The sequence below is a fragment of the Phasianus colchicus genome, chromosome Z (genome assembly GCF_987193195.1).
Source record: "Phasianus colchicus chromosome Z, bPhaCol1.hap1.1, whole genome shotgun sequence".
Classification (NCBI taxonomy): domain Eukaryota; kingdom Metazoa; phylum Chordata; class Aves; order Galliformes; family Phasianidae; genus Phasianus; species Phasianus colchicus.
The window spans coordinates 80,280,106-80,297,975 of NC_143476.1; the positions used below are offsets into that span (position 1 = coordinate 80,280,106).

The 17,870-nt window shown below is 34.9% G+C and overlaps 1 protein-coding gene across 1 annotated transcript in view; it reads right to left on the reverse strand.

Moving 5' to 3' along the window:
* Positions 1 to 17,870, reverse strand: part of WDR70 (WD repeat domain 70) — a 138,865-nt gene that overhangs the window by 26,304 nt on the left and 94,691 nt on the right. Inside the window, exons 11-13 of the mRNA XM_031594528.2 lie at positions 13,429 to 13,528; positions 7,912 to 7,996; positions 6,641 to 6,779 (exon numbers count right to left, since the gene is read on the reverse strand). Coding sequence (XP_031450388.2) covers positions 6,641 to 6,779; positions 7,912 to 7,996; positions 13,429 to 13,528 — 324 coding nt within the window. The remainder of the gene's footprint in view (positions 1 to 6,640; positions 6,780 to 7,911; positions 7,997 to 13,428; positions 13,529 to 17,870) is intronic.

Here is a 17,870-nt window from a genome sequence, read left to right on the forward strand (position 1 = left end):
TAATTCTACACAACTGGAATTTAAGGGGAATGAAAAAAAAAAAAAATCAAACTGAACATTTTAATCTGAATCTTACTTGCAGAAATACCATTATTTATACATAATAATCAAGGATCATTAGTAACAATGGTTAATACCGCAACTGACAGAAGCCAGAAATGAAGTAACTATAGAAAAAGTTTTCATTCTATAGTTGCCCTGATGTCTCTGCAGAAGGTATGCATGAAACATCAGCTACAATAGCTGTCTCCTCCCCTCTAAGAACAACAAAAATTCTTCTTAAGAGACATAGAAAGATAATGGTGGTCCAAGATATTAATTCCCACTGCTCACTCTGTAATCTTGTTTTGAGAGTGTGTTACAACTCATGGCTTGCCATAGTGTTCTGTCTGGGAAAGGCTGGTCTGCATTCTGGCTGCACTCATAGACCAGAGGATGGAAAAACATCTTACAAAACTGCCACATTTTCAACTAACTTAATAATAAATAACATTGACTACTAAGCCATTTCCAGAAGTCAGCAAAGATGGGCAAAGAATGCTATCAGTTTACTTCCACCTTTCTTCTTTTGAGCAAAGGTTGGTTGGTGGCCCTGCGTGTGGCAGGGGGGTTGGAGATTCATTATCCTTGAGGTCCCTTCCAACCCTGGCAATTCTGTGATTCTGTGATTCTGTGAAAGGTTGGTACCTATACAAACTATGCAGACTTTGAAGAAAAAAGAAAAGGCTGCTCACACAAGAGAAACTTTCTAATATTATTTAAAAAATATACTTTAAGCCACAATTGCAAAAATCTTCGGATTTGAGATTCCACTGGAGCTCACCCAAGGAGAAGAGCCAAGTATAATAAATAAGGTGGGAAGTTAGGGAATATCTAGAATGCAGTGACCTGCTATCATTAGATTTAAAATACTCATGTGAATATAGTAGTAGAGGAAACAATACCAATGATTTTCCCTTATGAAACATGACTGAGAAAAAAACGTGTGGAAACATTCAATAGAAAAAGGATCAGAAATTGATAAAATTTACTATTTTCCATGTAGAAAACTGAAAAGTCCAAACAGCATTTTCAGAGACCAATAATTTAAAACAGGATCTCAATGTAAAACACATGGATAATAATGCTGTATCATGCATCTTTCAATGCACGTCTATAAAACATTCCTAGAAGTGAAATGAATCACTAAGTAATGATTATTAATTGATGAAGAGAGAAAGAGACATAATCAGAGCCATAAACTGTTTTTCTTGTAATTGCAGGGCTGAACATTTTCAAACACCTGCTCTGTGAGAATTACGGTCACATTTTCACAACAGTATACTGCAAAACTAAGGCAGACAGCTCTCATGTACAACCCCCACTGTTACGGTGAGGAAAGCTGTGCAGTTCATCTTTCTCATACACCTCAAATCTCTAGTGACAGCTCCCCTAAAATAAAGTAAGTGCTGCTGCAGGATACAGGAGGGAAGGACTACACTGTCTTTACATATATGAAAGCAAGGAATAAAAACTGACAAGTTACCTCATTAAAAAAGAAAACACCTTCCCATTATTCATATCTTATAATAGATAGTTTTTACTTTAATTGTCACAAAAATTAACCAGACCTTAAATATTGCATTTACTTCTTTATTCTGAAATTTATATCCTCCTTCCAAACAGAAGAAATAAGTTAAAAAAACAAGACATACCATGCTGATATGTCCCCTAAGTTAAAATAATTTATTTTCCTTTTATTAAAAAGCTTTAAATCTTCATCAACTGGGCCGCAGTGGAAAAGCCCTTTCACATACTACATTGCCTTATAAACAATAAATGATATTGCTTGAGGTCAATGAAAGGAATACTGCAATCCTATATCAACTCTGCATAAAGGGTGCTGGAAGTTTCATATTTCTTTTTCTTTCTTTCCTTTTCATTCTTTAATTTAAAATGAATGTTTATTTATAGCTTGCCTCACAAGACCTTCCTGAAACATCCCTTAGAGAGATTTTCAGAAGTTATAACTTAACTTCTATTTATTTTGAAAAACTAAGAAAATATTAAAGAATTCTCCTAACAGAAATATGATTCCCCAAACAACATAAATATATGAATTTGGACTGCTGCTTATCTACAAAAACCTGATGGATATTTTAAAAGCTTGCACATCTCTTTCTAGTATACATAACCTCAGCATCTTTACTGAATTACTCAGATTTTCATTTAAAAATAGTAATTTCCATAATTGTACAACATATTTTTTTAGTGCCTATTCTTGCCTGTCACTAATTGAGTGTACTTCATCTCCTTTCTGTACAGCGAAAAAGACTGCTCTACTGCTGCCAAAATCAATCTTGCCTCTAATAAGAATAATTACTGGTCGATATGCTTGAATCAGATAAATGAATGACAGACGTGAGAGTGATTCAAGTGAGTGTTCACAGCTATATTAAATTAATGTAACATAGGGGGGAAATATGTAGCCAACACTGTTTCCCATACAGTAGGCATTTATAACTAATTCTCATGAAGATCTCATTGTTGCATAAATTGACCCAAGAATTAGGAATAAATCCTCCTTGATTTGTGCCTGACAATAAAACCTCCCTTCCACTCCAAAAAAGGTCCATTACAAAAATCCTGAAAGATGATTATTTACTAAGGTCCTGAAAGACCTTATTTACTATTAACCTATAGATGTTTTTATACAAATGTTTTCTTGTGGCTATTTGAGGTGCTGGCAAAATAACTGCTTTCTGAATACTGTATCATAATAATGTAAACTGTGACAGAAAAATCTACAAAAAGTAGCATGTGCATAGGACGATGAAGACTTGTATTTTGTCCATAGCAGGGTAAAGATTTGTTTTCAAAAATTTATTAACAAAAGCTAAGAAATAAATTCTCTATATTTTAGCAAGTTCAACTACGGTTACTCTCCTCATCATTTCCCTTCACTTCACTGGAGACTGAACCAGAGTAAGAGTGAAGTACTGCATTAGAGAGAGAGCATCAGAGGCATTTCTGACCCCAGAGTTTTGATTTAATCAGCAGCAGGTAAACAAACCTGCCATTATCCTGTAACACAGTTGTTTCACTCCCTGATAACATCCCAGAGAACTCCACTGAAAGCTGTTAACCACAGAATTCTTGTCTGTGTCCAGATTGCTCCAAGTCACAGATCACTGGAGCCAGAAGAGGACAGCTGAGAAAAACAATGCTGTGTATCTGCCTTCTGCACGTATCATGCAGGCATACTGCTACTGGCCAGAGACAAAGCTCGTGGCCTGCACCACATTTGACATTTATCTAGCAGTACTTAGTTTTTCTTCAAGAAGCATTACTAGCTCTAGAGAAGTCCCTAATGCTTATGTTGTGGGGCAGCATTCAGTATTTGGACAATGTAGTAGTTAGTTTAGCTACAAATGGTGACCAAAAAACCCCCAATCCTTATGCATGATATTGAGATTTAATTAGTATTCTATTCCCAGCCACAAGAAGAGACTAATCAGACCGTTAGTCCATTACTGAAACCACAAGGTTTCACTCCAGCAGCTCTGAAGCAGTAATGGTTTTTCCCATGAAAACTTGAAAGAAAAGGTGAAAAAAAGGTTTGTGTGGTATGATGGAAAGGAATGTCACACACAGCTTTGGTCAAACATTCCCATTAAATATTTTCCCATTACTTCCTAGGTTCATTCACAGGCCAACTGCACTGGCTATTTACCACAGAGGTTTAAGATAATGTTTACTTTCTTAACTGTTTTCCATTTTCCAAGATTACTAAAGACTTACTTAAAAAAATGCCTTGTGAAACAAACAAAATAAGTTACACATTAGCTGTTTATGTTTTCTCTTAGCAGTGTATTTTTTGTTACTCTGATTTAAATCCATTCTATCAATAAGCTGGCAAACAACTGTTGCCAAAAGACTTATAATTTTCATTGAATATTTGAAATAAATGACTAATTATGCCCTTCTTCAGCAATTTGAAGTAAATCCAATTGAAGTCACTTTCGTGAAAGTGAGCTCTTTGTAGAGAGAGTTACTGGTGTTCTTGTGCTCTTTTCCTACACATAATGGCATAATGCAACTTCATACACATAAAGACTAAAAAAAGCAACAAAAAAAGTGCAATTACATATTTAAGCAATATATAACATACTAAAGATAAAGATACTTGATATTTAGTTAAAAAGTCTCAGGCAGCAGTACATACTTATCTTTAATATCACTAACTGTTGTACCTGCATTTTTGAAAGTGTATAAGGAGAACACAGCAACCAAGAAATAAGTCAATACAAACAGTCATTAATTATTAAGCTGCTGAAAAAACACTTTGATAAACTACACACAAGATACAAACCAATCAATTGATAGATACTAATCTTATGAATTCATCAATTTATATATACAGACTTGAAGGATCATTTCAATAAATAGCTTTTGCCGCTTATAAAGTACAAAAGCCTTCATCTTTAAACTTGTTTGCTTTTACCATGCCTTTACTCATTTGTAGTTCATCTAACACTGCAATTTGAGAAGGAAAAGCAAAAACTTTGATTGCAAGAAAAAAGTCAAAGGATATAAAAAATAGAAAAATTTTGAAAAAATATACTGCTTTGATTTTAAAACACTACTTATAGTAATTTTTCTTCTTTTAGACTCACATCAAAATGTTTAACTATGTTTTTCTTACATGTGTAGAGTTGAAGTTGGAAGCTGGACAGTGATTGTAGATGTACTGTTAGTGCTGGCTCACTGAAAACTACATCGTAAAATCAGCATTTATGAGAATGAATTCTTCATCTATTATTTCCACTATTTTCATTTGATCCTTTATATTCCAAGTAGGAAAATCACACTTAAATTTTATAAGTACAGATGAAGAAAAACAGCAGCACTAAAACTCCATAGGCAATAATTTATTACTGTTTTAAAAAGTACTATATAAATATAAACACCTATAGAAACTTACAGTACAAAAACTGTGAACTTGCTGAGATTTGTACACATACTTAAATTTTTACTGTCTGAGTGGCCCGACTGAAGTCACATATGGACGCCTAATTCTGTTTTTCCAACAACTTCCTACTGCTAGTTCTCAACTCGTTTGTTCCTCCCACATTTTTAAGAAACAGAACTGTATCTCCAGATGCTGAGAAAAGTCAGCAGCAAAACAGTCCCTCTTGGACCCTCTTATTGTATTATCTACCTGAGAAAGTGAGCAGACCTTCTATTTCAAACAACTGAAGAACAGTTTTTCTGTAAAACAAAGTTATTCAAGACAGTTACATTCAAATTAGGTAGCTTCTCATTCTTGAAATCTTAAGTCTCGGTGGAATTTTCTGTCCTCTGTTATCAACTTCCTCACCAGCAAATGAAGATGCCATCACTGTGAATAGAACTGCTAAGTTATTTTGTTTCTTGCACCCCAGAAAAAAACAGCTCTCTTAAGAACCTACCTCCCACACTTTTATCTTACATAGTTTGTTTCCTTTGATCTGTCATGGAGCTTCAGAGGGAGTATGGAGGCATTCACATTTTGTCCCAGAAAATGGTTATGAATGCTTGGTTGTGATACTGGTATCAGAAAAAACGACATTCAACAGAAATCTGAAGAAGCTGAGGATCAGTATGTTCCACAGGAGGAGGATTTAAAAGCTAGTTTATGTTAACTTTGGAGGAATACTTTAGTACAAAATGAAAATTGCTGTGCATATAAAACCTATATCTAAAATGTATTTGTCTAAAATAAAAAAGTCTTCTTCCTCTCCAGAAAACCATGTTCTTTTTGCTTTAACATGAATTCTGCACTGTTACATTTGTAATACTGCTGCCACAGAAATGATGGACGTAATACATTCATCATTAGCAGTTTTATGTTAGAAGGAATTCAGAGGAGAAAATTAGATTTGAAAAGTAAATATAAATTTAAATTCTGCCTAATGAACTCCAGCACAAGCAGTTTTGTTGTGCTAATGAAAGACTACTGTGCTCAAGAAGTGAGTTAAGAAAGGCATAGGAGAGAAAAATATCCTGAAACACTACAGCACAAAAAAGATGTGGCCAGTTGACAGACCGCAGCAATTAACGGGAATGCAACAGCAACACTTAAGCAACAGCAATTCTGTTTTAATGTCTTGCACTCCTGATTGCTTTTAATAGTGTTACTTATTTACACTGCTGAGGACTTTTTTCAACTATGATACTAAGCTTCTTCCTTCTATACAAGGAAATACGTCTGCTGACTGAAATACATTCTACAGGAGTCTATTTTCAGGGACAAGCAGGACTTTATCACTAAATGGAATTTTGTCATGATGAATGGTGGAATGAACAACATAAATATATAAGCCAAAATCTGTGCTCCATTTCACAGGTCCAAAAAAGTTCACGCTAACCTTTGAGCAACATAGTGCTAACACCAAAGCAGAAGTCTCCTACTGATCAAAGGTCTCGTCTTAAGATTCTATTTATTAATTTAACTGAAATAACAGGGAGAATAGCACTCTACTTATGGTCATAATTCTTGAATAATGAATATTGAATAGGAATAAATTACAGCAGTGGTAGCAGTATATGGGGAAAAATCCAATGAATAAGATTTCATTCTTATTTTGAATAGTGGATAGAAGAAAATTAAAACAAATACCGCATCAGTAACTTCTATCTCATACAACTTCTGAAACGTCCCCCGATCAAAGAAGAAAAGCTTCCCACTGCCACCACCTTTCTTAACAGAGGTCCCTGTGACAAGTATTTTATCATCCGGGCTGAAACAGCAATCTGTCCTGTTAAAAAAAAAATACACTGTGACACTGAGCAAGCCCTTAATTACTGTGCAGTTAATTTATAAATCCCATTCCTTACAAATAATCCTATTTGTTACTCCTTTTAACACAAAGCTTATAAAGACATCGTCCGTCAGTTGTCATATATTAACACAGTTATCGGGCACAGTTCACATTTATAATTACAACTGTGGACAGGATGTGCAAAACTGGCAAAAAAATACCCCCCCTCAACAAAACTCCTCTTTCTCTCAAAAGTCTTGTGAACTTTTCCATGTAGAAAAGAAACAAAATAATCCTTTCAAATCTAGTTATCATCATTCAGTGAGAAATTGAATCAGTCTTGAACTTTGTTTTCACTGATGATACATTCTTAAATGCTGCACAGCAGTTTTATTTATATAGTTGCTAAAAAATGTTTTTAAATTTTTCCTTTGTGCTACAAAATACAGTGAGTGGATGTGACTACAAGTTTGAACTGTCCCTAATCTTCCTTTCCAAGAACTTGTTCTAAAAGTATAAATTTTCAGCAGAGTTGGATTTGATTGTGCTACAGGTATAGAACATAATGCCAATAAAAGCATCAAATTCGACACTTAGCAATATTCAGTATAATACACTATTTTAGTACCAAAGAGCAGAGTAAATAGCACTTCTAACATCATAACCTGCATTAATACCATGCACCTTTATGTTATGTCTGCTTTTCAATCTAGCTTTTTCTTTTAATTAATCATAGACCAAATAGGAATGAGGCTCACTTGATATATCTCATTACACAAACACAAGGCAATGAACTGGCCTCTTCCTGATAAGTTTCTAATCTAATTAGGCATAAGATATATGAGACTACAAAACTGCATAAAATAAGCATAGCTAGCTACAAATTATCAGAAGAAATAGGAGATATTTGAAAGCAGCTGTTAAATCCTAAAATAGCCAAGAACATTACTGCACAGTTCTCTCTGTGCAGGTTTTTTTCTCAACAGTTCCAGACCTATTGAGAAATGAGAAAAATCCATTTCTCATATGAGTTCAGAACAATTCATTTCTTAATACACATTCAATATCCTCTCCTCCATAACGCAACTACCACTGTTTATGCTAATTGCAATAACTTAAGAGTACTTACATTGGAAAAAAGCTAGACAGTCTTTCAGCTGAATGAAGAGGCTTTTTAAATTGTCTAATATCCCATATCTTTAAAGTATCATCTCCTGCGAAACAAGAGAGACAAGAGTTAGCAATAAAAAATTTAACAAACAATGATATGGTAGAAGCATTCAAAATGGGAATGTTTTTGGTAGGATTTTGTGCCTTAGTGGCAGTAAAAATGATAAGAGAAAAGAACTGAAGGCAATGAAGCCCTCTGGCTTCTTTAGCCCGCAAACAGCAAAACACTACAACTTCAGTTGTTGGCAAACAGGGCCTACAATCAGCCAGAAGTCCTTGGGGAAGGGTAGGAAGGAAGTAAGTGAGCCCAAGGTTACTATAATTAAACCTTTTCACACCCCTCCACAACACCTTTGGCCATAAAAGCCAAAGCTGAGGTTATAGTAAAACATTTACAGCCATTCTCATCTGTGTTTGATAAACACGGTGCGATTCTGCACACCCGTAAAAGTCAGAGTGTTTATTCCCTTCCAAAAGATATGACATATTAACAAAGTGAGCATGAAAAAATAAAAAAGAAAAGTTAGTTATGCTAGTAGAGATCAACATCTCTGCTGATCATCCTTCTGGAATATGTATTTCAAGCATGACAATTTGAGCCTTGAGCCATCTCACACAGACACCTAGGAATCTTCTTTATTTGACATCAGTGCTTGCAGGGGTGAAAAGAAGAACTTTCAAACAACAATTTCCCTTAAAAATACCCTAAGAATAATTTTAGAAAAAAGTTATACACTCTTCATAATCTAAGTGGCAAGTAGGTGAGTGGCAAGGACATGCTTTCTTACTGAGCTTTCTTACTAAGCACAATAATAATAATAATTATCCCAGAAGGGATGATGATGATGATAATAAGTATTATTATTGTATAAAATATTATATTATTATATTATATTATATACTACTACTACTACTAATAATTATATATATATACAATTTATAATATAATTTCATTAGTAGTATTAATGTTAGTATTATTTTGTTTTGGAGTATTCTAGGGATTCCCAGGCTTTAAGATTAAGAACTCAAAATAGGCCTTGGAAATAAAATGCAAACACAAATAAATAAATAAATTTGACTTTCCACAACAGAAGAAATCAAGGCCAGCAGTCTCCTTCACAGGGAAAGCAGTAATGTGTGGCCTCGTACATCATGTATGTTTATATTAAGACTAGAATAACTTCTAACTACAAAATATTTTTAAGAAGTGGACAACTTAAATAAATGATGTCTAGAGCAGAGTATATTTCTTTTCATTGGGAAACTAAATATGACGAGAAAGAAAAAATGGTGACTCTCTATTTTGGGAATATCATAGCATACACCAACCCAAGCACTTCAAAGCATTTGGTTTTGTAATATGAACCTTCCCTTTCCCTCTCTCACCCTCAACAAAAGAACACATCATCAAGATATTGGTGTATAGGTATCTAAAAACCAGCACTTTATAAAAGTTTGCAAACCATTTGGCTGACCTGCAAATCTCCTGGACAGGGACAGGTCTAAGGGTACGAATCAAGATTGTTCTGTTCCCAGTGGCATGACCCTTGACATGATCTTCAAGCTGTAGTCCTGCCAGGCTTTAGCAGGAGATGTTGTCAGACATTTAGATACAGCTCTGCCACTAACAAAAAGTGTACTCTGCTGGTTGATTCAGAAAGAAACAAGACATTTTGGATGGTATCAAATCAACATTGTCTTAAAGACCGCAGAAATAGTCAGTTGTGAAAGAGAAATTAGAAAACTTGGCCAATGCTTTGAATCTCTAACCATCTTTAAGAATAATACAAGACTTTCCAAATTCATGTTTAAATTACTTTTTTTTGTTCTGTAAATATGGTATTGATGCCTGGATTTAATTTGCATTAGGAGCTGAACTCACTGTCACTAAAAAAGTATACATATTAATATTTCACAACTCCAAGCATTTTTTTCCATCGGTGCTTAATGGGTTTCTTTTAGAGCTGCAGTAAAACTGATCTATTTTTAGCTACTTTTTACACAGCCAAAACAGTTACTCTTAAGCAAAAACATACAAACAAACTTGGAAGTTGCGCATTTCAGTGCAAAGCATTCAAAATAATTCATTCTTAGATAATTCAATATTTTTCTTCACGGCAGACTACTCCAAAGCCTGGCAGAATTTTTAAAAATTTTTATAGTCTTATTAAACAGTATTTCAAACTATTCTTTGCCATTTTAATGAGAAGGATACCAATAACCAGGTTGTAGTTCAATCTGATCAGGTCAGACACTATTTCTCTTGATAAATACCATGGGCATAATAATTAAGTGCTAGAAAAAGAATCTGTAATGAGCCAAGCCAGGCATTTTGCAAACTGCTTTTTGTCAAATTAAGGCCAGTGCACTAAGACTACAAAGATTTTATCTTTATTTATTTACTTTTCTCCAAAAGATACTGACCAAGTAAATGGATGCAAACAGACCCAGAAGAAGCAAAAGCTTTTGTCAATGTAAGGACCTGCCAGAAACTTGAGAAGTTTAAAGGCAGCAACAGCCTTCAAGAAGATCCTATTTTAAGAGGGAATCTTGTCTTGAAAGCAAAATTCAATGCTAAAAAAACTCACAGAATCATAGAATGGCCTGGGTTGAAAAGGACCACAATGAACATTGAGTTTCAACTCCCGTTATGTGCAGGGTTGCCAAACCACCAGACCAGGCTGCCCAGAGCCACATCCAGCCTGGTCTTGAATGCCTCCAGGGATGGGGCATCCACAGCCTCCTTGGGCAACCTGTTCCAGTGTGTCCACGCTCTGTGTGAAAAACTTCCTACTAACATCTAATCTAAACCTTCCCTTGAAAAGTCAAAATCAGGAGTTCTGTACTTACATCTGTAACAGCTCTCGCCAACATCTGTATCAACATTACCAAATCCTCTCTTATCATCCTCTCTATACATAATATTATTTTTCTACATAAGTTTACAGACAAACCAACCAACATATACCACCATATATATATCATATATATATACATATATACATACATACATATATATATATATATATATAGAACATGAGGTTCATGAAATTAATAAAGTCGTTGTTTCATATTATAACAAAAGCAGATTCTGTACAGACCAGGAGTCAGAAATGTATATTTTAAAAGGACCCCAAATACTAATGCTCACCTATTGAATGAAGAAAACATTCCCAAGTAGTATTTTTTTCATACTTATATAAAAAACATACTTTCATGGTAACAAGTATGTAAAAATATCACTTTCTTAAGTTTCCATCAAGTTGCTACCAAATCCCAACAAGAATAACACTGGGAACTCTCATAAGCATGTCCTTATTTTTTTTCATTTTCCCTTGTGCCTGCAGCTGAGCTCTGCCTCATCTCTCTTACATCCGACACAGAACTTACACTAGATGCAGGAGAATCAATAGGGCTTTCAATGAGAGTTCCCATTCCCCAAACAACAGTCCTCTCTTTGATCCTCAGCATTTGGCAGGTGTGTTAATCTATGAATGCTGGATCCACATCTGCTTTTATTGATACAGATCCAAAGTAATATTCACATTAGAGCACTAACTGAAGAAGTCAGTCAAAATAAGGTAAGAAACTTCCTTGTTTTGCAGCACATCATACAGAGATTAAAAAACAAAACAAAACAAAATAAAAAAGCACTGGACAAAGGTAGTACTTGCAAGCATACTAAGGGGACAAATTTCTGTACAACTATGAAAATCTGATACAGTTTTTACCACAGTCAGGTAGACAGAGCATAAGATAGAGAATCGTGTTCAGCACAATGCAAAATCTGGAGACAGATGAAGAAAAGCAAACAAGTGCCACAAGCAATTAAAATGTGCAAGGGTCATTTCTGGTATCTACATTCATAAATGCAAAATATAAGTGAATTTACATAAACAAAGGTTTCAAGATAGTACTACTGAATATTCCTAACATGAGCACTCTTGATGTGCTGTGGATATTTAAAGGGCATACAAATGTTCCTCTTTACATCATTTCAAGTAAAGTATGTCTTTGTGGATTTTGCGAGGGCTACACCACTGGCAGGCAGAAGTAGCATTTTACTTAGCCCAGAACAGACAGACTGATGGTTTACCCACTTTCTGAAGAGGAGAAGGTCTCACTTTGCACATGTTCAGTTCAGTAAGAATCACACTGAGGTTTTATCTCAACCCTTTATGAAATACCAGGATTGTTTATTAATACAACAATTAATAAACAATCCAAGCAACAGTAACATGCTCTAGTAAGCCAACGACTATCAAGGGCTAACAAGACCACTGCCACTTTACTCTGAAATATGTGATCCAAGAAATATAAATGTGTGGAATCTTAGAAACACGACAAAATGTACACAGTGAAAATACCATCCACTAGCAGCTGCACACCATTGTAATAGTCACCAATGCTGCTCAACTCATAAAGGACAGGGAAAGGGAAAAGGACACAACGCAATTGTAGATTTCACCCCAGACTAGAATCACAGCTTCTTCTTCAGAGAGTTTGCAGTATGTGGATACCTCTGTGATGGTAATTTGTACATGTAATCTCATTCTGTCTACATACCAAACTGACCAGATGTCACGTACATATGTTAGGCACAATACTGAGCCTACATTAACATACACTGCTTCTCCCTAAGCTTGTTTATTTGGCCTTGAGGCCATGCTAATGCATGCACACAGCTTCTGGTTACAGCTGGTTTCCATCCAGACAGCTTGGATTGCATGCCTGCACCTGCCAGCAAAACAGGGTAAACAAATCTCCAGTTGAAAAGTTGTTTTAGGTAGATACTGCCCCATCCGGTGCATCTAAAATAATGGAGAGATTGTGTCTTCATGTATATCATTGCCTTCTCAATACTTCTACAACAGTTCTAACTGAAATTTAAAAAACAAGGTGTTTTTTTTGCCCTATCCAGTAGATTATTTTTTTTCCTTTCAAGTATATCTTGGCCACTTACTTCAAGTTATCACTTTTTGATGCTTATAATATAATTATAACTACAAAACAATTCCAATTAAATCATAAAGGCAGACTGTATTAGAAAGCTGGAAGAATTAATAACTCTGCAACACCCATACTCTGACTAGAGAAGTAATAACCTTACCAGAAAGAACTAAGTAATATAATCTATTGTATTTTATTTTTAATTAAGCTAATAATTTCCTTCTTGGTGTATTACTAATGCTAGGCAAGAAGAAAGATGAGAAACTTTCTTACAACATAAACCAAAAAAATGTTATCTTTATATATTTCCTAACTGCTCTACATTGGACTTTCAGGAAGACAGTATTTATTGTATGGCATATCAAAGAAAAATAAGCAAACAGGTTTCTATCTTCAATATCTAATTTCACTATTTTACCTCCACTATGAATATTTATATTTAGAAATGATACAACTTAAATGGCTTCTTTACTGTGTTACGTTAAGATTAAGTTCAATACATCAAAGGTTTCTTTTGACCACTTACCTCCCCGGCTAGCAAGGGCAGTACCATCATAAGAGAATGTCAAGCAGGAAGTGTCAGTGCCTGTAGCATGGGCTTGCCTGCAGTGGAACTTTGTATGTACCTGTTTGTCAAACAAACAAAAAAAAACATTACAGAAGTTTGTGTATTTCAAGATTAGAAAACTGTACACTTTGTGTATTATTCCTAAACTTAAATAGAAAACCCCGTATTCTTAGCATTGATAGGAACCAAAGTTGTATGTTTCTACGGCCTTTAAAAAAAGTCATATACACTTTATATGGTTAGAATAGGCTTTCACAGTGTTTTAATGCAAAATTCAGTTTTTTCGTAGCGTCAGAATAACTGAGTAATTCCCACTAGCACTGGATAAAACGTTGTTAGGTCTGCTTAAGATAAAAATACATTTGAAGACTGTTCTTATCAGCCCCCTAAGCAGGCTCATTGCTTAAAAAAAACTCACAACGAACAAAGGAAAAACATACATACTTTGGAAAGAGCTTAAAAGAAGGACTGGAAGAATTGACTTTAGCCAAATTTCAACCCTGCCAAAATTCATGGTTTATAGATTAGAATGAAGCTCAGATATGCTGAAGTTTGTGTTCCATTTACATGTAATAAAATTCAAGTTTTAAAATGATGTATGTTTGTTTATTTTCAAGTGTATTTCCCCAATAATCCTGGAGAAACATGAAAAATACTTTCAAAGTAACATCTTTTTCTTGTACAGCGCTGACTTTTTGTTTATTAAGTCACAATTAATTTTAATCCCTAAAAATGCTCTATGTTAAAATTGGAGAAATCTCCTGTGAAATCCCAAACTAAATTTTAATACATTTGCAAAATCCAGCTTTGTCATTTCCCAACCAAACCCAAAGGTCTTGGCTGAGATACGAAAATGCCTATCAGGAGCATAATTGCTGGCTAACTCAATCGTCACTTTGTCTTAGCAATTTTATCTTTTATTTTCCATCACTGTTTGAGACTACACTGCACCATCTAAAAACCACCAATGTGTTCAGTGTCTGCTTTATCTTACAAAATGTCAGACAAGACGGCTCAGTGACATTTCAGACTGAAACACTCACTTAAAAACTAATCCAAACTAAATCAAAATACAAGATCAAAAAATGTACTATAAGCATAGTTACTGAAGTGCAAAAACCCTGAAAAATCCACCGTGTGTGTTCCAACCTGTAAGTTGCACTTATAGTTTAACTGTGTTTGTACAGTAGACACAGAATGATGGACTGACAAGATGGTGCAGCCAGGTAGAGGAGGCAGTGGTCTGGTCTGACTGCAGAGAAAACATGAAACTAACAGCAGGAGTAAGTTACACCATGGTTAGCAGTCCAGTGAGACTGGACTAGTAACGAAGAAGAACCAGGACAGGTTAGAACTGAGCTGTTGAGAAGAACACAGAAAGAGATAACCAATGCAGAAAGGAGACAGCAAAGCATCACAGAAGTCCAAAGGACACAGCGGATGTTATGAGATACTGCAAGAAAGGAATGGCCCACCGTAAAGGAAAATCAGAATTCACTATGCTAGCAGACATGAAGAACATTTCAGTACATGGGGAAATTCTGAGATTGGATAAGGAGCTCAGAAAACCTCTGGGATAAAGCATGCAACTTCTAAGGGTATAAATTGGAAGCACATGGGCATTTAGCAGTGAACAAGGAATAAGGCCAAAGAGGAAGGCGGAGATGAGGAGGAATCAAAATGGAAACAGAGACATGAAGGGAAAATGGAAGAAAGGGGAAAAAACAAAAAAAGAGACAAGTCAATTTGTGACAGTTAAATCCTTCTTTAACACTTAGGAAATTACACTTTTGCCATCTTTTCCTAACATAAAGCTAATTCATACAGGTTTAAACTGAAATATTCCAGAGTTGAACACTGCCTGGGAGACCATGTCTCACCTTCTCACCCACCTGTAAGATGGAGAATAAATAATGAAGAAAAAAATTTTCTTTCTCACAGAAAGAAAAAAGGCAAGACATGAAGACATGAAAACCTGGACATCCTTCATGTACCACAATGATGAGTATAACAGCAAAATACAGAGCAGTTTATATTTTTAGAGAAGGGTTTGAACAGTGTGCAATGTCGACCTAGAACCATACGCTGAACAGAAACGGGATAAAATACTGAGCAGCTGCCTAGTGATTACTATCCACTCTACAAATTACCAGATAACTCAGTACAACAGAATAAAATGGAGACTGTGATCACAATGTAAACTCATGGCGAGACTGATTTCAGTTTCCTCGGGATTCCCCAGTTATTTATCTTCTAATTTTTGACTGTAACTTACTGAGGCTCCTTCAATGTCCTATTTTGTATGTAAGAGACCTACGGTGGTAAATACTGTTGTTTACCCACACAAATATCTGTTCTGAATTTGGTCCAAAACACAGAAATCTATGTGTTATGACACTAATAATGATGGAAAGCTTATTTGGTGTGCAGATTTAGTTCAGTTTTGAGAGAAGACATATAAGGCATTAATTCCACAAATGACGCTTCAACAAACAACGGAGAGCTCCAAATATAAAACATACAGTTCTTTCAGTATTTACAGATGGAATGTAATAGCCTATGTTTAACCATAGCACTTGTTTTGTAATTAGTGTCTCTTCTAGCCAATTGCACGCGTACTGAAGAAACTCTATGGACAGATTGCAATTACAAAAACATACAAAAACTGTAAGACTTTTTTGGAGGTGTTAATAAGTACCAGGAAACATATTTTTTGCATCGAGTTGAGAAAAATTTACACATATGTGGTAACATATAGAGGAGAAACTGTGAATTATTTATTAGAAAATAAATGTTCTGTAGCTTTGTTAAACATTAACAACCAATTAAAGTGATGAATTTTTTGTCTAAGAAATACCATAGACGTTTGCAAAAACATGATAAATGATTAATAACCACACCTAAAATGTGACAGAAAGATTACAAAACAGTATTTAGCTATTTCAAATAAATTGTAAAAAGTTTAGTTTAGGCTCCACAGCACACGTCAACCTGTGACAATGTCACACTGGCACACACATGTTAAAATAGCATCCTGTTTTTCATTTTGCTGGCCAATTTCACAGCAAGTTCTTGTATTAAATAAAACAACTAACCAAAGCTTTTTCTTTGAGTCTTTCTAGTACGTAAATGTATGTATTTAAATAAGATAAATACATAAAGTACTCTCTCCCTCCCATCACATAATGTTTCAGGAGAATTTTATCTCCCTACTTCACTGCTCTCTGGTCAAAGGTACTGATTTATTTTTTTTTTAAGGTAAATTTATGAATCCACTGCTCAAAAAGAAACTGTTTCTTCAGGGAAATAATGGCTCACCTGAAACCCGTCACTCAACATGCAGTCTTTTCAGTGAAGTACCTATACTTCAACTAAATTAGTAACAATACGGATATCAAAGACTCAGACATTACTTGCCTCTTTATTAGACAAAAAAAAAAGTGAAATCAAGAGAACAAATTTAGCTCAACTCTCTCCAGCTTTCATACTTTTGGCATTCACATGAAGAAAGTCTCGTCTTAAAAAGAGATGGTAATACTGCATCAGCAATTTTGTCTTTAAAAATGAATTCACTCAGTTTACCACTGAAAAGACCGTTTTCCTAACTTTGAGCTCCGCAAGCCTGCCCTCCATATATTATTCTGCAAGGGAATATAACCCTGAATTGTAATACTAAATCAAATATTTTAAAATGATTGAAGGTTGCTCTAAAAACGACAGAAGGTTGAACGAGAAGTTTTTACACACACTGGCAAATGTTCCTTACAGTTTTCAAAGAAAATAATGTGTTTGGCCTCTGGCCTTTTAACATATTTAACAGACGTCTAATCTTGCTATCAAATCATAAGCAAAAAAATTGTTATCAGAATGTTTCTTGCTGGAAAGACATGAAAAAACAAAACTAATGTACACATTTCATAAGTTTGATTCAGGAAGGAAAAGAGAGAACACTGAAACACTAGGTAAAAATGTGAAGACAACAAGGGCAAAATATATCCACATTTCTCCTTTCTTTTTGTGGCAGAGATGTTCACTATTTCTGAGTACTACTACTGTGCACCACAAAATCTGACAAACTCATCAATTCTTATTTCTTTTTTGAAGGCTTATCTATTTCAGCTACTTATATATACATTCCACTCTATGCTTCAGCAATAAATTGTCTTCTGCAACTTGTCTGAAAGCCGCCAGCAAAGCAAACACCTTCTAGCTTTACATTAGCACATATATCTTTGTTAAGGAATTATGGCTGACTGGACTTGTGTGCATCATGAAATGACAAGCAGAAAACAGGAAGCACATGTGAGAAAGGAAGCAGCTGAATGGATTTGAAAGTAAGATGGTAAAAAAAACTAGCATAACAGTTAAACCTGATGATTCTCAAAGATCGAATGAAAATC